Source organism: Emydura macquarii, unplaced genomic scaffold (assembly GCF_026122565.2).
Source record: "Emydura macquarii macquarii isolate MOO-44397 ecotype Brisbane River unplaced genomic scaffold, CSIRO-AGI_Emac_v2 contig_1790, whole genome shotgun sequence".
Classification (NCBI taxonomy): Eukaryota; Metazoa; Chordata; order Testudines; family Chelidae; genus Emydura; species Emydura macquarii.
Genome location: NW_027131927.1, coordinates 3,396,298 through 3,420,265, shown reverse-complemented (window position 1 = coordinate 3,420,265; position 23,968 = coordinate 3,396,298). Strand labels below are relative to the sequence as shown.

The 23,968-nt window shown below is 41.8% G+C and overlaps 1 protein-coding gene across 3 annotated transcripts in view; it reads right to left on the bottom strand.

Annotated features, from left to right (window-relative positions):
* Positions 1–23,968, bottom strand: part of ZNF541 (zinc finger protein 541) — a 45,801-nt gene that overhangs the window by 13,843 nt on the left and 7,990 nt on the right. For 2 of the 3 annotated variants that reach the window (XR_010921479.1, XM_067556691.1), the window contains exons 5-13: positions 20,978–21,137; positions 20,152–20,319; positions 18,757–19,090; positions 17,656–17,719; positions 13,416–13,558; positions 12,862–12,965; positions 6,404–6,479; positions 5,751–5,839; positions 1,106–1,189 (exon numbers count right to left, since the gene is read on the bottom strand). Coding sequence is in view for 1 of the 3 variants with exons in the window: in XM_067556691.1 (XP_067412792.1) it covers positions 1,106–1,189; positions 5,751–5,839; positions 6,404–6,479; positions 12,862–12,965; positions 13,416–13,558; positions 17,656–17,719; positions 18,757–19,090; positions 20,152–20,319; positions 20,978–21,137 (1,222 nt within the window). In the remaining 2 variants the exon portion in view is untranslated. Of the gene's footprint in view, positions 1–1,105; positions 1,190–4,415; positions 5,190–5,750; positions 5,840–6,403; positions 6,480–12,861; positions 12,966–13,415; positions 13,559–17,655; positions 17,720–18,756; positions 19,091–20,151; positions 20,320–20,977; positions 21,138–23,968 lie in introns of all 3 variants that reach the window. The other variant, XR_010921480.1, reaches the window with a different exon arrangement.

The following is a 23,968-nucleotide window of genomic DNA, read 5'->3' as shown; positions in this document are numbered from 1 at the left end:
GACCTAAACACACTGGAACCAACTTAAAAGGACCACTTGTTAAAGAAACAGTCCTGTCAAAGATTACATTTTCCATGCACCAACTAATACACAAACCCACTGATGTGAATATATTTACACCAAACATGAATTTTCCCTGTGAACTCCTTTGAACAGTAAATAGCCAATAAAAAATAAACTCCTTTAAATGAACTGGGCGGAAAAAAAGCAGAGATCTAATAAACGATTACAAGTTATGTGTGCTATCAATATTAGGCAAAACTGCAAAGTCCTCATATGAAAAACCTGTTACATGGACAGTTATAAAAATAACAAACATTTGGGGCCATACTTTTAAGGGTATTTAGGCACTTATTTGAATTTAAAAGCAGCTAGATACCTAATACCCTTCAATTTCAATGGGTGGTAAATGCCTAGATGCTTTTGAAAATTCAAATAGGCACCTAAATACCTTTAAAAATCTTGCCCTTTGGTGTACTGAAGCTATGTGAACATCAAGTTTCTGCAGCAAAAATCTTCCTGGTAAATCTTATTCTCCACTTGCTGCAGTGGAACAGTTCAGCAGTGCCTGTGCTCTGTGTCATGTATCTGGCAGGTTTTTGCAGAATACTGGCACGTCAAAGAATGGCACTGCCACATCAGCAGTGACAAGTTTAATGCTGACAGCATTACTAACAAGGAGCTAGGGATTATTTTAGATGGCTAATTAGGAGCTAAGAGTTATCTTAATTCTCTTGTTTTAATTAGCAATGGTGTCATAATGTCAAGAGCAAATATTGTTACATAACTTTCCTGCAAGAATAATGAGATATGTTAGGTATGGTATAACATGCTAACTACAGAACAGGGTTTGTTTGGGGTTTTTTGCAATATTATTCCATAGTTTTCTGCAAGTTAAACAAGGGTAGCAACAGAATATTAATAAGGAAGTGTTTCCTGGAGAGAGCTTGCTGCACACATAAACTCCACATCTCCAAACGCAATGGAAGATATTTAAATTAAAGAGCTGAATCTCAGACAGATTCCCCAAGCAGTCTTTTTCTACCTTTTCTTCTGTCTTTTCTACCTCATCTTACTCTCCTTCTTGAACATTTTTTCTACTTACTTTTGCTCGACTGCAGTCAAATTTTATTATTTTTTTCCAGTTATAGTAATATTCAACACACTGGGACACATTCTTAGTCTGAATCTATTAGGAAAAAACAGAAGTAACCCACAGTTAATATATCAGAAATAAAATAGTTATTTAAGCAAAATGCAGTACAAAAACTGTGTCTGTGGGGGATTTTTTTCACTCCCACCAATAATAGGTGTCCATATACCACAATGGCAGGGGCCATGTAAATACCTATATATATATATTTCTGATATAGGCTGAGCACAAGACTGGGAGCCAATCTGAGAAGTTTAATTAATGTATGTTTGTAAAGTGCATTGAGATCCTTTAACACAATACCCTACTGCTACAGCTGCGGTTAGCAGTGCTGCCTGAGCCAGATTCCCCTCATTATAAAAGAGAGGGGGCTGCTGAAAAGGCATTCCCCCTGAGGGATCTCGGACTCTGGAACTGGTTTCCCATCTGCGTTGCAACAGGCCAAATTTGGTGACCTTCCTGGCAGGTTGAAAAAGGTATCTGTTTGATGAGGGTTTTGGCTGAGTATGCTTCCCAGAACGATGAAGAGATGGAAAGGATTTTTTTGTAGGTGGCTGGCTAAGTTCTTGTTTGAATGATTATTTTAATACTGCTGGAATTTTGTGGTACTACGTCTTATGTATTAGGGCAACCCTACGTTCTATAGGTGTTATTTTACGAGGGAGGGGGGGGAATTTAGTGTTTGGACTCTAATGCACAGAGGATTTGAAATACAAGGGACACGGTAAATTGGTTAAGCACAAAATTTGATTGTCTCTGATAAGGAATGTTTTTTAAAAATACAATAGTTAAACTCTTTATAGAAATCACAGAAATGTAGGACAGGAAGGAACCTCACAAGGTCATTTAGTCCAGTCCTTTGCACTGAGGCAGGACTAAGTATTATCTAGACCATTCCAGGCTGTTCTTAAAAACTTCTAATGATGGAGATTCCACAACCTATTCAGGTAATTTGTTCCAGTGCTTAACTACCCATACAGTTAGAAAATCTTTCCTAACGTCTAACCTAAATCTCCTTTGCTGCACTTTAAACCCAATACTTCTTCTCCTATCCTCAGTAGATAAGGAAAACAATTGATCACCCGCCTCTTTACCTACTTGAAGATAGTTCTCATGTCTCCCCAGTCTTCCCTTCTTCAGACTAAACAAACACAGTTTTTTCAATCTTTCCTTGTAGGTCATGTTTTCTGACCTTTAATCATTTTTGTTGCTCTCCTCTGGACTTTCTCTAATTTGTCCATATCATTCCTGAAATGTGCTGCCCAGAACTGGACACAGTACTCTAGTTGAAGCCTTCAGTGCTGAGTGGAAGAATTACTTCTCATGTCTTGCTTACAACACTCCTGCTAATACATCACAGAATGCTGTTTGCTTTTTTGCAACAGTGTTGCATTGCTGACTCCTATTTAGTTTGTGATCCATTATAACTTCTGGATCCTTTTCTGCAATACTCCTCCCTAAGCAGTCATTTCCGATTTTGTATTTGTGCAAATGATTATTCCTTCCTAACTGTAGTACTTTGCATCTGTTCTTATTGAATTTCATCTTATTTATTTCACACCATTTCTCCAATTTGTCAAGATCATTTTGAATTACGTTTTCAAGGTTTTTATTATTTCACCTACCATGTAATAAACAGAAAATTCACCTTGAAGTGAAATGGGTAATGAAAAATGTTTTTTAATTATGAAACAATATATTAAAAAAACATTCTATAACATAACTACAAAGAACCCTTCCTTTAAAACAGCAGCGAAACAAAACAGCACAGCGCAACAGTGCAGGGCAAGGCACAATACAAGCACTTGAAGGGCTTTAAGTCATAGGCATAGGTCTTGGTTCTGCCTCTTCTTGTTAATAGGTCTTCTGGTGTTGACTGGCGAGGCTTGAAGTTACCAGGGGTGATAGAGAGCTCAAAAAGAGCTGGTGTTGCAGGTGGCACTGTTCTCAGGTCCCTGGGCCTGGGTCCCTCTGTGAAGAGAATGGCCTCTGGGAGCCCTGCTGTGGGGGAGATTATACCAGGGAGGAGTTGCTGTGGTTTCCAGTAGCCTGTATTGTCCAAGAGCTACATAACATGGCTGGGGGCTGGTTTACAATACTGCACTGTGTGCTGCCCTAAGAATAACATGCACTGCAGCAGGGCATTTTGGCTTTGTACTGCCTCCAGTAGTTGTCTCTCCATCTCCCTGTCTTTTTCCATACTGTTTTTGGCCATGCCAATGAGGTCCCTGGCAATTGCCATGCTGTCTTTGGCCACTGCAACGATCTCCCTGGACAGCTTCTTGTCTGATTCCCTCTCCATCCTCAAATGCTGTCTCCACCTTTCCACTATTTTAAATTATGTCTGCAAACATTACATCATGAGTTTTCCATTTTCTCTCCCTCAGGTTAGCTAGCTGCTCAACCATTGATAAAAGCCCTGTCCTTGAGAGTTTGGCCAGCACAGATGTCATGGCTGTGGGAGTTAAAAAAAAATCACAAGCAATTACTGTTCATATTTTAGAGAGGCTGTGATAGCATTTTTTCTTATATGCATATCTGGCTTTCCCGCCCTGAGATTCTTCCCACTCTCAGGAGAACCTTGGCCATGGTAAGTGGTGTGTGTAACAGTATTTTTGTCTGTGCAGTATATGCTGTATGACTCTGCCATTATGCCTTGGAGGCTGGCTGGAGGGGTGAGGGAAGAGGGAGTTGAGGTTGGGGATTGGGAATGATGTTCCTGGGATGGTGCTGGGAGTTGGAGGGGTGAGTGGGGTGAATCTGGAGATGAGCTGGATAGTAATACCCTCTACATCCCCTTCAGGCTGTCCTGACTCTGGATGACCCGAGGCAGGTGACTAGGAAGAAGAGAATGGCTTTATTCAAAAAGGCAAAGGGCACACCCGTGAAATGTGCAGTCAAGTTAGTCACCAAGATGGTCCCCCCAGAAGTGCTGCAGGAGTGGAAGGGAATCACAAATTATACCAGGAATAACCGTGCAGCCTTTCCTCATAATCTATAAGCAACAACTGAGCAATTTTTCAGTCTTACATTCTGCTTAATCTCCCCTGTAGGGGGTGACATCATGAAAGTGCAGAGAAAAAATTATAGGGTTCTGCAATGACTGCCTGAAGCATTTGTTTTTATCAGTCTGACTCTATGTAAGCCTGTGAAAAGCTGCTAAAAGTTTTGCTAACCTCCCAGCAAGCTAGCACAGCAGTATTGCTTAACAACAATACATTAAAACTTATATATTAAATTATTAATAATTTTAAAAACTTACATGCCAAGATTCCATCCACAGGATCAGCCTCCTCAGTCCTGCTCTGGGCTGATGTCTGGGAACCATGGCTGGTTGCAGCAAGGCATGCATTGGGCTTGCCTTTTATCTGGCTATCATCAGGGTCCCGAGTCTTGAAAATATGCTGGCTTTCCAGGGAGATCTCTTCACTGGCCTCCTCATGCTTATCTTCTGATGAATCTTGTTGGTCTTGCCGGCCATTCTCAGAGATGGGGTGGGAGAAGAAAGCAGGCAGCAGGATACACAGACTGCATGGGTTGGGTGGTCATGTAGTTATGCAAAATCCTGTTCAGCTACTCAAAAACTGGAGAAGTTACATGTCCCCTGCCAAATGTTTTCCTTTATTGGATCAACTTCTGTTGGTGAGACAGACAAACTCTCGAGCTTACATAGAGCTCTTCTAAGCTTGTCTCTCTCACCAACAGAATTTGGTCCAATAAAAGAGATTACCTCACTCACCTTGTCTTTCTAATATCCTGGAACTAACATGGCTACGACAACACTGTATACAACAGATTTCTTCCTGTCATCTCTCATTTTAACATAGGTCCTCCTGAGCTGTTTGTTCTTTATTTGGCACTGTTTGTCATCCCGGTCATGGCCCCTTGAGGACATCTGCCTAGCAATGTCCACAAGATCTTTATTCTGGTGGCTGGCCACATGAGCTTACTGCACTGATGCATCTTCCCAGATGGCAATGAAGTCCAGGGTCTCAGACCAGCTCCAAGCAACTGCTCGAGGCATGTTGTAAGGCTTCTGGAATATTATTGCAGCTATTGTGATATACTTAAATTCAGGAGCAAAAGGACAAAATCTGGCACCATGCCAGATTATAAGCACGGGAGGGGACATCTGATCAAACTGACCCCGGAGATGGGGAGAGCACACAAGTAAACAGACAGGTCAGTAATGGCCACCTGCAAAACAGTGTGACATACACTTGGAAGACTGCCAAAAGTTTTCAATACATCAAACTAACTCGAATTGCAGCAGTTAGTTCACTTTGAAAAAGGACTTCAGAGTTCATGATAAATGTGGAGTCAGTCCACTATGTTGTGTGTACACAAGGATTTTCAAACCAGATTAATTTGACTTAATCCAGTTTAAACTACCTGTATAGACAAGCTCTTAGCCTAGTCTTTTTGAATCCCTTGGACAGAAAAATTCCACCTGTAACTCTTTTCTTTGTTTCATTTGCTTCTGATTCTTTTTTTCAAAAACATTTTAGCTTTAAGAAAGAGTGTATAGAAAACGCCTTTAATTTATTCATGAAGGAGTTTTAGCAATCTGAAAAAAACCTCTGCCTAGAGGCCTTACCTTCTTCTGTATGAGGTAAAAATCCTTCTTATGTAGACAAAAAGCCTTTTTAAACAACTGCTTCTCAACAGGTGTCCAAATATCTGAACCTAATGGTAATAAGATGCAAATTATTAGATCACATAGCATGCTTAATGGACCATCACACTTACAAAATTAAAACACTTGATTATTCATGTACACACTTTTCTCTCTCAGGGAAACTTAATTCCAATCTATCAAAAAACAGTAATATTACAGGAAAGTCTGAAAAAATCAAATTACTACTGGCACAGGAAATACCACATATTATAAAACATATGCACCATTGAAAAGAATACCACACAATAGCAAGCATCTGTCATTGCCATGTTTCAGCATACTTCTCCCATTGGGTGTCACTGCAGGGCAGTGCATGCTAAACAGTCATGCTGTCACAGGAGAACCAGGGAGCTGAACATAAGAAAACTGTGTAAACAAGATTAAAATTGAAGAGGTGATCGCATTTTCTAGCACCACAGGGCAAGACTCTTTTGTTTATATTTTTTAAAGAGCCTGTATTTTTTTTAAAAAAGCAGAAAATTAAAGGCAAATCACAGCATTATCTAATTATTGCATGTCTATGAGCATTTCAGTTCACTGGTCCTGAACTATAGGTTTTGTTTTTAATTTACCTGCATAACCATAGTCAGCAAGAGGGTGGGATGGAGGTTTCTGAGGTCCTCTAAACAGCAGTATCTCTAGGGCCTCCTGCAAAAATTTAATTCAGAAAGTAATCAGAGCCCTCAAAAGAGAAGCAGACAGGTAAATTCTGCTCTCAGCTATGCTGATGTAGATTCACTCACTTCAGTGATTCATGCCAGCATCATTGAGAGCAGAATTTGTTCATGTTGGCAATGCTAATGTAATATAACACTCTCTGGCTGGGGTCTGATCCAAAGCCCACTGACCACTATAGGAGTCTTTCCTCTGATTTCAATGGGCTTTAGATCATGCCTCAAGTGATATAAAATACATATCATGCAAACATCTTGTGCAGTGTCCTGACACATTAGGGATGTTATTTATCTTGTGCTTCAGTCATTTTATGCCATCTATGCCAGCGCAAAGCAGTTACAATGCAATCATAAGATCACCCCCAGCCAGGGAGACCCTAGCCTTATGAGGCTTCTCTGCCAGGCACTAAGACTAAGACTCCCCCCCACCAGGAGCCCACGGCATTACCATGGTCATCTGGGGGCATGCTGCAGGAAGGAGTGTGTGACTAGGGTGATCCATGGGAGCTACAAATTAATGCAAGCCCCAAAGCTGCGTTAACCTGTGCTGCAGGTGAACCAGTAAACCCCTGGGGGGCACACTGCCTGCCTTCTCAGTCTTTGAAGTAGACTCAGCACTGACTCACAGATGACTTGGCCCTAAGCCAGCCACCCTTGGAGAGGTTTGTCATTGACTTCAATGGCAGCAGGACCAGTTTTTAAGTGTGTTGGTTACCACAAGAGGGAGGATATGATAACAGTCTGGAAATATGTAAAAGGCTGTTATAAAGAAGACAGAGATCAATCATTCTCCATGTCCACCGAGGGCAGAACAAGAAATAATTGGCTTAGTTTGCAGCTAGACAGATTCATGTTAATATATTACGAAAAGCTTTCTAACTATAAGGATAGTTAAGCACCAGAACAGGCTGCTAAACCCGTCACTGCAGGTTTTAAAGAACAGGTTAGATAAATACCTGCCAGGGATGGTCTAGGATTCTAGGTATACTTAATCCTGCCTCAGCACAGGTGAATGGACTATGTGACCTCTTGAGGTCCTGTCCAGGTCTACATTTCTATAAATTTACGTAATCATAAACAAAACAAGAGAAAATACGTTGCGGCAGATCAAACAAATAATCCAGTGCTCTTTATATGACTTCCCTCACAGCTGGGCATTGAGGCACTGACCCAAAAAAAGGTTTTGATGGTTTAATTTACACTGTCACACAGAGAGAGATTGTAAAGACTGGGACTGTTTACCTTAGAAAGGAAATGAATAAGAGGGAACAAGATAAAAGCCTATAAAATAATAAATGGTATACAGAAGGTAGATCAGGAACTTCTGTTCTCTCTGTCTCATAACACAAGAATGAGGGGACCGTCAATTAAATTAAATAATGGGACATTCAAAAATGATAAAAAGAAATACTTTTTCAAACATGAAATTAAACAGTGGAACTCTTTGCTACATGAAGTCGTTGAGACCAAGAATTTAACAAGATTCAAAATGGGACTGGATATTTTATGGGTACTAGGAATGTCCACAGTTATCATAATAAATGACTACAATTTTGTAAGGAATATTGAACTTTGTTCTTTCAGGTCTTAAACCAATCTCTGACTCTTAGAGATATATATGGGAGGCATATATGAGAGAACAGATATATGAGATATGGGAGAGAGATACATAAGATATATGTGGAAGGCAAACTATCCCACATCTTCTGACTGCAGGGTTATTACACCATCCTCTAAAGCATCTAGTGCTGGCCATTGGCAGAGACAGCATACTGGACTAGATGGACCTTGGGTTTGATCCAGTCTGGTGATCCTTAATTTTCAATAGGGAAATTGCATAATCTTTTTATTAAAATATATTTTAAAACACTTTAAACAGAGAAAATGATGCATAACTAATTAATGTACCAAAAATGATAAAACTAAATGTAACCTTCCTAACCAATGCCAGACAGGCTTAAGTGTAGTGATAACAAATAATGGTTAATAATCATTGTAGGGGGTACATGTGAATATAATTTTAGGTTACTTTGAAAATGGCATGACAGCGCTTCCTGGCCACTAAAACCTGTATTCTCTATGCACTTGAACTCTAAAAATGCAAAACGTGGCTTACTGATGTTCTTCAAAATGAGGAAAACAGTAGTGCTCTTAATATTTCAGTTTTACACTTGAGCAGCGGAACTCAAACTCTGTGACACAGAAGGTCATATTGGCAACTTTCCAAGCATCTGAGTTTGGCACCTAATGTTCCTTGAAATGCACATACAGTCTAAAAATTAAAGTCCCTCTTCCCCCAATCATAGTATCTACACTTGTGCTTTCAGGCCCCATTCAGCAGAGCACTTAAATTCATGCTTAAATCCATCCCTATTCAGGAAAGCATGTTAATACAATCCCATTGACTTCAACAGAGTTTAAGTACAATCTTAAAGTTAAACATATTCAGGTATTTTCTTTGAATAGGCATGCATTTCTGAATCAGGGCCATAGAAAGGAACAGAAATGACTTGTTAGGTGAACTGCAGTGAAAACCCAAAACAATATTCACTAAGCTACTAAAGTGGAATAACAAATTTGGAGGGTTGATCCTGCATCCACTGAAATCAATGAGAGGTTTACCACTATTTTCAAAGGAAACAGTGATAAATCTTTCCTGATGGCCTATTAGATATGGAGGCACCACCATAATAATAATAATGTTTAATAATTCTAAGAAACAGAAATTCAGACAGTAAAGAACGGTTACTTACCTTGTAACTGTTGTTCTCTTAGATGTCTTGCTCATATCCATTCAGAATTAGGTGTGTGCGTGCCGCATGCAAAGGTGCCGGAAATTTTTCCCCTAGTGGTATACGTAGGGCTGGCTCTAGCACCCTCTGCAGTGGCGCGTGTATGTGCTTGTATATAGGGCGCTGCCAGCCCCCCTCCCTCTCAGTTCCTTCTTGCCGGAACTCTGACAGAGGGGAAGGAGGGTGGATTGTGAATGGACATGATCAACACACCTCAAAGAACAACAGTTACAAGGTAAGTAACCATTCTTTCTTCTTCGAGTGCTTGCTCATGTCTGTTCAGAATTAGGTGACTTACCAGCAGTACCTCTGGAGGCGGGCAGGAGTTCATAGACCTGATGACTGCAATCCCACTCTGCCAAACCCAGTATTGTCCCGCGCTTGCTGCGTGATGGCATAGTGGGACGTAAACATGTGTATCAAGGACCACCTAATGGCTCTACAGATGTCCTGAATGGGTATACGTGCCAGAAAGGCTGCTGAAGATGCTTGCGCCCTCGTGGAGTGGGCAGACAGGGAAGCTGGGGGCGGGAGTCCCACCTGCTTATAGCAGGCCCAAATACATGCTATAATCCAGGAGGAAATCCACTGAGACAACACCGGACGTCCCTTCAACCGATCAGCAATCACAATGAAGAGCTGCGTGGAGTGGCAGAATGGCCTGGTACTGTTAATATAAAAGGCCAATGCCCTCCTCACATCAAGAGAGTGAAGACGCCTCTCCTCATTGGATTTGTGGAGCTTTGGAAAGAACACTGGCAGGAATATGTCCTGATTGACATGGAAGTGGGGATGACCTTTGGCAGAAAGGATGGGTGAAAACGAAGCTGTACCTTGTCCTTAAAGAAAACTGTGTATGGGGGCTCTGAGGTCAGGGCTTTTAACTCAGAGACCCTCCGTGCCGAGGTGATGGCCACCAAGAATGCCACCTTCAAGGACAAATGCACGAGGCAGCAAGAGGCCATCGGCTCAAACGGCAGTGCCGTAAGTCATGAGAGGACAAGGTTCAGATCCCACTGAGGGACTGGGTCTCGTATCGGCAGAAAAAGTCTCTCCAGGCCCTCCTCATCGACACGGCTGAAGCCATCGCCCATGCTGCCGAGTCTGCTGTGTCCGATGTCGCCTGCAGGGAGGCCAAGGCTACTGCCTTCCCCTCTTCCAGAACTGCTTCAAACTCCTGCTTGGAGGACTGTGGGAGGGAGCTGGTGAATTTCTCCAGCGACTGCCAGATGTTATAGTGGTAATGGCCTAAGAGTGCCTGTTGGTTGGACACCACCAGCAGCAGGCTCGCTGTTGAATACACCTTGCGACCAAATAAATGTAATTTTTTGGCTTCTTTATTCTTGGGTGTAGAGTTCATTTGTCCCTGCCTGTTACACTCGTTAGCCACTACTATGACCAGTGAACCCGGGGATGGGAGTGTGTACAAGTATTCAAACCCCTTGGTGGGCACATAGTATTTCTTTTTCGCCCGCTTAAATGTGGGGGGCAGGGAGGCCAGGCTCTGCCACAATGCTTTGGTGAGCTTCAGCGCCCCATCATGCACTGGGAGGGCTACTCTGGACGGTGTCACAGATGCCAGGACTCCAAAGAGTTCATTCGCTGGCTCAGAAAGCTCCATTTTGAGGCTCGTTAGCCGCTACCTGCTTTAACAGGTCTTGGTGCACCCTGTAATCGTCCAGAGGGGCAGCACGAGAGGGGCCTGCCACAGCCTCATCCGGCGAGGAGGATGAGGAGGCAAGAATCTGTGGGGGGGCTGGATCTTCCTCTCTGGTCGGGGTGATTACCGAAGGGCAGGCCGAAAGAGCATCCTCCTGGTCCAACCTGATAGTTGCCTCCAGTGTTGCAGCCTGGCCCTTAGGTGACTGCAGTACAGAGGCGTTCGCCACTGACTGAACATATGGCATCGCAGCCTGAGGGAACCGCCACGGGTTCCAATACTGCCAGGGACCTGGCCATTGTCCTTGCAGTCAGCCTCCAATCTACAGCAGCATGAGAAACCCAGTGGGTTACTTGGGGGCTTGTCCTTTAGGGGGCAGGACCACCTCTTCTCCGGACTCCAAAGAGCTAAAAGCTGGCAACCATGGGAGGTGCCAACAGCGCATGCTTCTCCGCAACGCTTTTTGAGTGTCTGAGCCCCAGTGTCGGGGAGCGGTGCCGGGAGCCTGAGCGCTGTTCATACCTTGACCGCATCTTGTCCTTAGGTTTCCTATAGGGACTTTTGCGGTGCCGGGGCTCCAGAGATTCCCTGTGAGGGCTTGTGATACTGTATCGGAGGCTCGGGGAGTGATTGCGTTCTGGAGATCAACACTGGTGCACTTCGGATCAGTACCGATGTTCCAGTGACCGGCACCTGGTCCCCAGTGACCGAAGACTCGACCCTGTCCCATGCCGATGCAGTACTGGGGAGCAGTGCCAAGATCCCAGTGACCGCTGTGAAGCCTGTGAGGAAGGGAGAGACTGTGGTGGAACCAGCGCTGATTTCCCCTTGCACTGGCCTCCAGTCTGGGCATCCGAGCCTCAGCCTGTCCTACCCTCCTGCTGTATAGGCGGCACCAGCAGGGCCAACAGGTCCTTCATTGCCTGAAAGGCCTCAGGTGTAGAAGGCACCAGTAAATGGCGTGGGCCTCTGCCACTCCCAGGAGTTGACGGTGGTACTGGAGCTGGGCTCGTGCGGGCAGAGGTGTTCTTGGGGCCGAATCAGCTTTCCCCACGGTGCCTGAGCTCTTCTTAGCTGACTTCAGCTCCTTCTCGGCATGCACCTTCCCCTTTTTGGTGCCGGTAATGTCAAACAGTGCCGTGCAGGCCCCAACACTGGGGGAGCACTCCTCGTCGATGCCACTGTATTGGGCGCCAAGTCTGAGCGCGGCTCCAACACTGGTCTAAGTGCTGACTCCATGAGAAGGTCCTTCTTGGTCCTTCTTGGTTCGAGGGCGAAACCCTTTACAGATCTTACACTTCTCGAGAAGGTGGGCTTCTCCCAGGCACTTCAAAGAGTTCTGGTACAGGTCACTCAATGGCACAGGCTTCTTGCACGAAGCATAGGGTTTAAACCCAGGGGATCGGGGCATGCCCTGACCCTGGGTAAACTACTAACTAATAAACTGCTAAATAATAAATACTGAAACAACAACTATGTACACTATATAAAACAAAGAACCACCAGGAATACTGAACCTTGCAGGAGCAAGAGAGTGTTCCAGCACCGTCACGGGCAGTAAGAAGGAACTGAGAAGGAGGGGGGCTGGCAGCGCCCTATATACAAGCTCATACGCGCGCCACTGCAGAGGGCGCTAGAGCTGGCCCTAGGATACCACTAGGGGAAAAATTTCTGGCACCAGTGCATGAGGCGCGCACACACCTAATTCTGAATGGACATGAGCAAGCACTCGAAGAACAATAGTATTCAATAGGCTGCATTGAAGTTTACAGACACTAAGCCAAATTCTACCTTAGTTACAGTGCTGTAACCCTGGACAAAATGGAATTACTTTGAATTCACACCATTTGTAACAGAACAAAACTTGGTCAGTTATTACCTCTGACTAAACAACTAGCTCTTACCAGAATATTGCCTTGTACTTCATGTAGACAATGCAGGGCTAGTTCTAGGTTGGTTCCTCCCCCTGGCATTGCACTGGAGCACGCCACATTTAGTAGTTCTGTTACTGCAATCACAATCAAAAAGCAGTGTCACGTTCCATGATGGAGGTAGGAAAAGCACATGAGGGTATTACTTTAAAGAAAAAAGACCAATTGTGATACTCAAATGGACTGTCAGTAAAACACAGAAAGAATGGGGAAATTTTTCGTCTTTGTTTTAAACACAGCTGAAAAACCAGTGTACTTTAGCAATACATCTCCTCTTTCAAAGTCACTGCAGATGAATGGGAACTAATGGAGATGTTCATGACTATTTGTGACGAGAGAGCATAATGTCTGTCTAATTTGTTTACTGTTCCAGCTCTACCAAAACCAAGCAAATCACTTCCCTGTAATGCAACTGTGTTGAGAAGGAGATCAAGAAAATTAAGAAAGAACAGAAGGTTGCAATGACAGCAAAACAATTTTTAATCATAAAATTCTGGGATGGTCTTGGGATAAAATTTTTAAGATACCTCTGTCCTGTGTTTCTTGGTTGGTTGCAATGTCTCCCCAGGGCTTCCACACTAACGATGCTGCATGTTCATCATTTTCTAAAAATGCTCTATCCTGGAGGTGTGGTATCTCTGCCTGAAACCGGTTTCCAACATTAATGTGTCTAAAATAATAAAAAGTGGAGGATGGGGAGAAATGAATTGGGAACAAATATAACTCAATAAGTAAGCAGATACACACAAACACATTCAGAGCAAGACAGCATTTCAGAGCTTACGGATGAGCAAGATGTAGTGTGATAAATATGTTATTTATGCTGTGCACAAATACCTCTGCAAACTATAGCTAGTGCACCTTATCTGCCCCAAGTAAACAGCAACAAACCATGGGTATGTCTACACAGTCTGCAAGAGGGGGGCTTCCCATCCCAGGTCAGCAGACTTGGGCTAGTGGGGCTTGTGCAGGCAGTCTAAAAACTGCTGTGTAGACTGCACTTTGAATCTGCAGCTTGAGCTGGAGCTTGGGCTTGGAAGCCGAGACAAGTGTAGGCTTCAGAGCCCATGTTCCATCCCAATCCACAACTTCAAAGTGCTGTCCACCCACCTATTTTTAGAACACTAGCAGGAGCCTCGCTAGCCTGACTCTGTTGACCGACTGGGAAGCTGGCTTCCACAGGCTGTATAGACATACCCAATAAAGGCCTGATGCACTGCTGCATTACTCCAATTTCATGCCAATGTAACATCACCTAAACCAATGGCGTTACATCAGTGTAAAATTAGAGTAATACATCAGTGCATCAGGCCCTGAGCAACTACAAAATTAAAAGTAGGTCACTAACCCTGAATTTCAGTTCTTTTGTGGCCTGTACGAAATGTGATTGATTACAACTGGGCAGGTACCCACATCTCAAAAACTACTATCAGAACAGGTGCCCACGTTGGTAGCCTCAGCATTGAGACCAAGAAGTGAATGAGCCCAGGAGACTGAACACCTCACACCGACTGGGAGTAACTCTGTGGGCCCTCTGTGGGCAAAGGTAAGTTGAAGCACATTGGCAGGACAGAGAAGGAAAGCCTGAACTAAAGTGCCTGCGCTATCCATTGTCTGGGAAAGCAACAATTTCAGTTCTCCTGCTCCCAGTCTTGAAATTATGAGCTGGTATTTTATATATAAGACAGTTCAGAGGTGTAGATCATTCCCAGTGAGAGACATAGCGATGGGCTTAATGTCTGACTCTTGGCTGAATCAAAATAAGGCGTAGAACAGATGTGTAGTCTCAACTGACAGCCCCATAATAAGAATTTCAGTGTAACGTGTATGGTTCAAGTATTCTGTGTGCCTAAACTGCGTGTAAAACTCTGAGGATATCTACAATACTCAATCAGCTCTGCTGACTTGTGGTTTTCAGTTTCCCTTTACGCACTGCTCTAGGGTTTGCCTTTACAGTTCTCGATCTTGTGAATGGCTTGAAACTCTTCACTGGTTTGTCTTATTGCAGGATAATCCTGTTATAGATTATCTTGTTACAAGGTATATTTATCCCGCATTATGCAATCATGTTAACAATGTCCCCTTCAGGACACACTACCCAGATCTTAGCTTTTCATTACATGCCAAGCTACACGACACTGCTATATTCACTGCAAACAGAACTAGTACATTTTTTGGAAACGTTACTTCATTATTCTACAACTATTGTAGCACTGTCACTCTGTCTGTCCACTATTACGCATCCAATGACAATCAGAGAAAACTCTGTCCTTCCTTAGCTAATGAGAGCCCAAACAAAAGGAATGTATACCTACATAGTGCCTGTTCACCTTTTTAAGAAGAACCATAATATCACTCCTACTATTAAACACACTCCATACTAATAAATATTTAAAATTGCTAGCCAAGTATTTTAAGTATCACCATCTGTCACCACTGTTGACAAAAATGCAGTTCACAGAATTACAGCTGTTAAGAATGCACATTTATATAGATAATAAGAATACTCAGAATTATAATAGTAAGGATTTAAAAAAAAAAAAGAAGACAAGCATTTCAGGAGTACTGTAAACCCTCCTGCTTCAGGACATAAGCCAATCTAATGGGGGAGTCAGGAAAAATCTTTCTCTAGTGATACGTTATGTCATAACTGCTTTCTGCATGGCTCTTGCATCTTCCTCTGAAGCAGCTGGTATTGGCCATTGTCAAAGACAAACTAACAGACTAGGTGGACCACTGATCTGATCTAGTATGACAGTTCCTATGTTCATAGGTTCTAAAGATAGAAAAGCACTAATAGGTAACTTGTTCTACTTCCCCATATATATATGCAGGATTGAAACCTAACTGATTTGCCTCTAGTACATTAGATTCCTTGTAAATCTGGCACTGCAAATATGTTTAGATTCCAACATATGATCATCATATTACAAACTGAATTAAAATATTAATTTATTAATCTAGACAATCCAATCTCTTCCTTGTGAGGTAGGTAAGTATTAGTATCATTCCATATATCAGGAAACCAAGGGAGAATGAGTAAGTGCATTGTCCAAAGCCTCAGAGGGAATCATTGTCAGAAACATGATTAGAATTTAGAAGTTCCTGGCTTCTAGTCCTGTGCTCAGATCACACCTTTCCACCTGCCTCACATTCATTCACATTCATATATTGCAAAGCACTGAGGTCTGCATCCCTTGATTAATCTTAGCACATTAACTTCTTTGCACTTAGACAGTCATGAAGTTAACGCAGGAATTAATTTGCCCCTACGCAAATAAGAAAACTGGCTCTCCCTCTAAAGTTTCTGATGTGTAAAGTGAGAAGCAGAGGGTGAAAGTAACAATGGACAAGAAGAAAGGTAGCTATGACAGATGACAGCGTGATGTCTAAACATCCTAAGGAAAAATTAAAAGACAGAGTGATCTTTATTTATTATGCTAGCCTCATGTATAACCCAGTCAATGTTTAATGGGGATAGCACTGGATATTTTGTTGCAACTTCATTTTGGCCAGTGTCTGACAGTATCTGGCCAAAAATGCCAAAAATCCGGCCAGTGATGCAAGACGGTGAGAGAGAAACAGCCAAATAACGGATTTATGTTCAGATGAAGGAGGAGGGAGATGGATAATGTTATTTTAAAAGCCTTTAAAACATTCTGGTTGCAAAAACCAAGATTCTCAGTCTCCTAAAACTGTTTTTCCCCATGACTAACATTTTCCAAATTCTTTTTTAATGGGCATTTAGAAAAAAAGGGATGCAACAAATAGAATGACTTGACAAACATCAGGAATAACACTATCAAACTTTGTTTAAATTGATGCAGTAACAGTCTGTATTTCTACAGTTCCTTTGCTCCAAGCATTGAGTGCTTTACAACCATTTAATTAAGGATCACAACACAAAGGTGAAAAAGGTATGTATTACTATTCCCATTCTAGAGATGAATAAATTGAGGCACAAAAAAGAGGAAGTGAAATTTAAGCATGGTTAAGAGGGGCCCCAACATGGTGTAGTGGTTAAAGCACAAGAGCATACTTCCAAATGAAAATATTGTCTTTATTAGAATATTAATACTAACATAACTATATAGCTGTTGTGAAGCTTTATTCATTCATGTTTGTAAAGCACTTTTAGATCCTTAGATGGAATGGTCTAGAGAAATGCAAAGTAGGTCCCAATTCACCACGGTACTTAAGAACGTGTCTGACATTAATCACGAGTCGTCCCATTGAAGTCAATGGGTCTGCTCATGTGCTTAAAGTTATGCATGTGCTGAACTGGTGCCTGAACTTGACAACAAATTAGTGTCAGAGTCAAGAACTGAACACAGCAAACTACTCCTAGACCCTTCTTTAACCATTGAACAACACTCCATCCATTTAAAGCACTACTTTCCATTCCATATGTTCATTAATTCCATTCGCTCTTTCCCCTGGGATTGTGCTGCCCATTTGGAGCCCAAAGAACAACTTTGTATCTAAGGAATTACAGAAAATCCACAGCCTATATCTAGCTTGTTCAAACTCATACGGTGGGATCTGTCTTGCATTCAAACTCTCACTCCTTGCCTCAGACAAATGAATGGTCCAGCTAGTCCAGTTATCCCATCTTCTGCAGTAGTCAGTCAATGAAGGACACTGTAGAGGGAGGGAAATAACTCTATTCTCATAATGGTGTGTCTAATCACTTGTTTAATGCTATAAAACTGACTAATGGGGAAGCATGAGATTTTTTATTAATTATTAATATTATGCCCCACTTACGGCTTTATGCTGATTTTGGTGTTATCTTTCACAAGAGAGAATCCAAAGTCTCCATCCATTCTGTCTAAAAAAGTATAAATACATTGAAGATAAATGCATTCCCAAAAACTCTTCCCCTTGGCCTTACTTGCCATGCATATCTAAAACTTCTCAGTAATCACTTTTGCAGCTATTCCATTCTTGGAACTCCCACTGACTTAAGTGGAACTACTCACCTGACTATGTCTTTCAAGAACAGGCCCTCAATATGGAACATCCTCACACAATTTTTCAGTTGGTTTTTTTGACCACTCATCACAAGCTGTCATCCCATAGGCACAACAGATCTTAATTTTAGAATCATAAACAATATCTAAATATCATACAATATTAAATTCAGTATCTAGAGCAAAATTCTGGAAGGTGTTGTATTCCTCCTTTCAGAAACCAGCAGCCAGTACAGGAAGCACAAACTGGAAGGGGTCTGCCTCCTATTCTCCCTGGCTTTCTGTGACTCTTGGGCAACGCTGTGTATACTCCTAACTCAGCAATGGCCCCTATATATAACCCAAACACAGATTATACATGCTTTTAGCAGAAATAATCAGTTCCTGGAAGAGAGAGAGCTGTGCACTGGGCGGCAAAGTGTGAAAATACAGGTGTACACTAATACATCTTTTACATTGTTCTGGAGTGAAGATGTGTATGCCACTGTTCTAGGATTGATAGAATTTGGCCCCAGAAATGGGAACATATATGATGACTGAATTTTGATGCCTATAGCCTAATATTTACATATTTTGGTGTACTGTCAAATGCTTTTAACGTTTAGACCGACACAAAAAGTAGCACAAGAACATTAGTTCAACAGTTTTCATTCTTAACTTACATTGTTGGACATATAGGTCCAGATTTTCCATTTATCTGTACATTGTGTCACTAAGACCAGGGCAAAGTGGGTGCCTTTCTAATTTACTAGCATTTTACACCCATTTTGATTTGCAGTAAATGTCTGCACAAGGTGCAGGGCAACAGACAATCTGGGCCCATACAGTGAAAGATAGCAAACTGGATTTCTTTCTATTATTATTAGCTGAATATGAACATTGTGATTTTTATTACCTAGCATGGTACTGTATAGCTTGTTGGGACCAGAATTAGTAGAGGAAGAACAGAGAGTGCTGAAATAAAGCCCTGATCCCTCCCGAATTGGGCTGAGCATAGGAGGCGGGGTATATGGAGAGCACTGGAATAAGTCTCTCAGAACGTGGTCAACCAAGTAGATAGGTGATCGAAGATTACTCTCATGGCATCCTCCCATGCCTGGCTGTATCTCAGCACACAAGGGAGATGGAGGTGGGATAAAGAGCGATTTGGCCCGAGTCTGCCTCTTCCTCTTTTTTTGGGGCAATCTTTCCCGGAGGTCCTTCTCATCCTGGCTTTTCTTTTCATTAACCTGAGGAGACATTTCATTTTGGAATTTTAATTGATCACAGGAACAAGTGAGCCTCTGGCATTTAAGATGTGTGGCATAGGCCCAACATGAGGCACTTAAAAATCATTTAATAGAGGAGAAAGCTTGAAATTACATGGACTCAAGTCATTTACATGTCTGGCTTTTTCTAGAAACTCAGTTTCATGATTAATCATTTCTGATTAATAATTAACAGCCAACATCAAAATTTTTGGGCAGAGTTAAAGAAAGGACCCTCTTCAGCAGCCCTTACTCACATGAGTTGTCCCGTGTAAATCAATGGAAGTATTCATGTGAGCGAGGACTGTAAAACAGAGCCCTATGTAAGTTTCCTTGTAATTATGTAGGGTTGAGAGAAAGTTATCACTGTGAATTCTTCCTAAAGAGATCAGATATGCTCAAATTTGCCTTAAACCAAATGATTATCCTACACAATAATCAAATTCACCAAGCAGTGCTGACATCAAAACAAGTCTGTGTAATGCCTTCCTAATAATTTTACTAGGAAAGCCTACTTGCTAAACTTCTTGATTAAAATATTCACTTGCTACTGGTGACAAAGAATTACCAGAGAAGGCAATTACTAGCAAGACACACAGATAAAAGGACTTTTTTTTTCAAATCTAACAAATTAAATAAACTCAGTTTGACATTGTCTTACTTGTGTAATTCCAAATATTTATTTTTTCACAAAACCAAAGGCCAACTATGAGGCTTATATCATGATTCAGATACTTTTCACAATCTTCAAATGTTATGCAACTCAGGGTGGTTTACTGGATTAACCGATTCATATATTTCCAATTGATTACATCTCACAAGTCCAGATCACGAACCCCTTACACTGAATTGAAATCCATTGCTGTGTAGAAAGCTAACACTGAAGTACCACTTAAATTCTATTTTAAGGGCTTAAGTAGGACTTAAGTGGTGCACAGGCTCTGAACGGGGAAGGATTTCATATACTGGTGAACAATTGCCCACAGAAATAGTCCCACTGAAGTCAGTGTACACCATTTAGAAGAACACAAAACATGACCCACTTTGTTCCTGGTTTGTTGGTTCACAGCTGTCACAGGTACAGAGACTGGGATCACAAGAGGTGCCACTGTTACATCTTCTAAAGCTCTCTTAATTTCTGATGGAGTGTTTCCATCTCCTATTGACTTGAGTGACAATTTCTGAGAGTTTAAATTTTCTGCATTGTACACCTTAACACAAAAAAAATTCTAATAAATAATAATAACAGGCATATCTCATAGCATCTTTCATCTGAGGATCTCAAAGCACTTTGCAAATAATTAATTCTTGCAGTATTCTTTTGAGTTAGACCACTATTATTATCACTATTTTATATATGGGAAAACTAAGGCCCAGTGATTTAAAATTACTTTCTCCAAAGTAACATAGCAAGTTAGTGACAGAGCCGGGAACAGAACTTATAAGTATTGTTCCCTTATTCTAACCATAATGCCATACTCCACTCCAAACTTGGCTCTCAAACCCTAAGACTGTGCTTCCACTGGACTGCCATAGTAGACACACTTAAAAAATTCTATCTTATAAAAAGAAAATGTCCATTTTCAGCAATATTCCATCTATATACTAGAAAATTTTGTGGGAAACAGCACTCTTTTGAAACATTACAATTGTTTAAGGATGCCCACTAAACAATAACCACTTAAAGGATGTCTGATAGCTCCACAATTCTAGATTCTATCCTATAATTCTTAATTTTCAATACAAAGGTTAAGTTGCTTCAAGGCATTTTTATCCCCACAGGTTAGGAAAAGGTTTTAAAGAATCCTTGTGACTTTAATTCAAACTCCCATTAACTAACAAGCACTGAGGGATTCAATTTCCCTTTACCTGCTGTTCAATCTTCCCTTGTGGTGAATGCCATTGTTCACTGTGGAAACACATATGGCTGTTCAAACCTTTCTCGGTATAGAACAGCTGACCGCAGGTCTTGCAAACGAAACCACTTGCATATTTGTTCCCATCTGCAGGTACACCACTGGTCTGACTACTAAGTGTGGAAAGCAAGGCAAAAGGATGGAAAATTAACATTATGAAGCTGAACTACTGTTTGTAATTTAGTATCTATCAATATTAGATGCATGCTTGCATTCCTTTCTTTAGATCTCATTTTATGTCTAGCTAGGAAAGAAGTTTCGATAGTTCATTTACCAGCAAACTATGTTAACCAGACAAAAATCCCCACTGGAACATAAATCATCCATGTTAGAAAGATAGAGTTTTAAACAGGAGATGTAATTAAATGCCCTGTTAAGCATTTACATGCAATTGTATCTCTGTTACCAACTATGTACAAATGTCATTTCCAAAGACAGACACATGGCAGGTGAGGTAGTATCTTTTTATTGGACCAACTTTTGTTGGTGATAGAGACAAACTTTCAAACTTACACAGAGCTCTACACCACTTCCTCTAAAAATGATGGCCTGCATTCAAAATCCTGCAGAGCATTTTCTTAAGAAGCTATCCATTAAACATACCATGTGGAATTTCTGTAATGTTGATGTTGCCACTGGAAAACATGTGCTACATGTGGATTATTTTTCCATTTTTTCCCCCCTAGTGAATTTAGCGCTGATGAAAGGTGGCAGATTCACAGCCCTGAAGACTCAAGTCCTCTATCCACAGTACAAACAAAGAAATGGCAGTTCAAGTTTCCCAACTCTAACACACCTACCACCTTAACCTGAAGGGACCAACTTAGGGGTGAGAATGACAGATGAGTTCAGTCCCTATGGTCCATTCAGTCCTTGCTGCTCTCCTGGGGCTAGAAATGGAGGATGGGGAGAGAGAGAGGGAGACTACCTTGATGTGTGAGTGATATTTTTGATGTGGACACCTGCTCATTATGAACTGTGACTTTCAGTCATTACTGACCAGGAATGGATTCTTCAGATTCTTAATAGATATCAATCACTTTCTTAACAATGGAAAATTATTGGTGTCTCTATCATGGTTAGTAACACTGTAGGAAAGGCAGCTGTGTGTGCAGTTTAACGTGGGCAGTTTAAATGAAGAATCATGTTAAATTAATCTATGCAGTGTCAACAGAACAAAATCAGTGGGCCATATTATGCTCTCAAACTACAACCATGCAACTCCATTGAATTCAACTGCATTTCACTGATATGTATGAGAACAGAATCTGGGCCAACAGATAAACATGGCTAGATTGAACAATAAGGCTGTGTGACCCAGGAACCTCTTGATGACAACTGGCAGAGGGCACAGGGGCTTCACAGAAATCCCCTGGGTATGAAGGTATGTGATACCAACGGGTGGTATGTGAGGTCTCTATCAACAGCCACTGCTTATCTTAGACACTGTGAGATGTATGTATGAATAATATTTAGGAAGTTATGTATCTATACTGGTAATTATGTTCTTAAAGCCTTGAAGTTAAAAGGTTACCAGGAGGTGACTGGCCTTGGATAGATTCTGTTCAGGCAGGAGATGCTTCTCTCTCTTTGGTCAAATGTGTATTGTGCACCATGTGTCTCACAAGGTAAGCCTATTTGCATGTGGAGCCAGATGCTAATTAAAAGACTGCAAGGTCAACAAGAGAGGGAGGCCACAAGGAATAATAATCATCAGGAGCGTGTCCTGTTTATGAATAAAGATCAAAGACTGTTTTGATGTATCTGGGATTGCAAAGAAACACAGTGGATCTCTCTACTGAGGAAGCAAGAGGACAGAGTGACTTGCCTCATGAACGGATGATCACAGCCAAGCTTGGCTATAATACACTGGAAGGATTTTGGGTGAGCTTTTGCTCTATATGACATGATAATGTCTTGTTAGTTAAGTTTAGGCTCTAGAAAGCAAGTTAGGATTTTACTTTATATATGTAGCCATTTGTTTCTATTAGTTCTACTTGCTTCTTCTTGATCTCTGTTCTTCATCAAATTAACTACTTCTAGTTTTTACTAAAAACATATATAAGTGCTATGTGTTGATCAGAGTGCTGATCCTGAGTTGTAACTGGTATGCTGGTGTGTCCTGTTCCTTGGGGAGTAGCGGATCTATGAATTCTGTGAGTGTTCAGTGGAACAGAGGCTGATCACTCCAGGTGGATGCTAAGAGTGCTCAGGGTTGAAGTGTGTCTATCATTAACCTGTAAAGAGAGGGTGGGGCCTGCAGAAGCCTGGAAGGCAGTGCTTGTGTTGCCTGAGGCTGATGGTGTCAGGGAGCTGACTGACCTCTGATGGCATAGAGAATTCCTCATGCTAAGGGCTGGTGGTAGCAAGGTGCCTCACAGTCCTGGGTAGCACAGGAAGTGTCACAAAAGCTCAGATTTAAGCATGGGGCAACCCATAGAGGTATCACCCACGGAGGAGCCCCAGGAATGAACTGTGACCCAAAGTCACAATCCCTCCCTTCTTGCCCCAGGGAGAAATAGACTTTGACACCACCTTTTGGGGAACAGCTTACTTGCTCATTTAATGACTGATCAGCTGCACTGGCAGGCATATGAGAAGATAGACCATGGCTCACTTGCAGAGAGAATATGACATGTGTAGTCCCTGCTCTCCACACCAGCACCCAAGCTGTGATGTAGGTAGGTTCTAAGCAGCTGCACAGAGGGCGAGAGAAGGGTGTTTACTTCTCTATGCAGCCACAGAGGACCAGGGCACAAAGCTGCCCTAAATAAATTACTGGTCATAAAATTATCTATCCACTTTTAAAAATCCAGTTTCAGTATTTGACTCTCTGCCCCTACAATAAATTTCAAAGGCTGACTACTCATTGTGGATTAAACTCAGCACAAGACCTATGCTCAGCTTAAGACCCAATGAAGCCCTTCTTGCACAGGGGTGAATC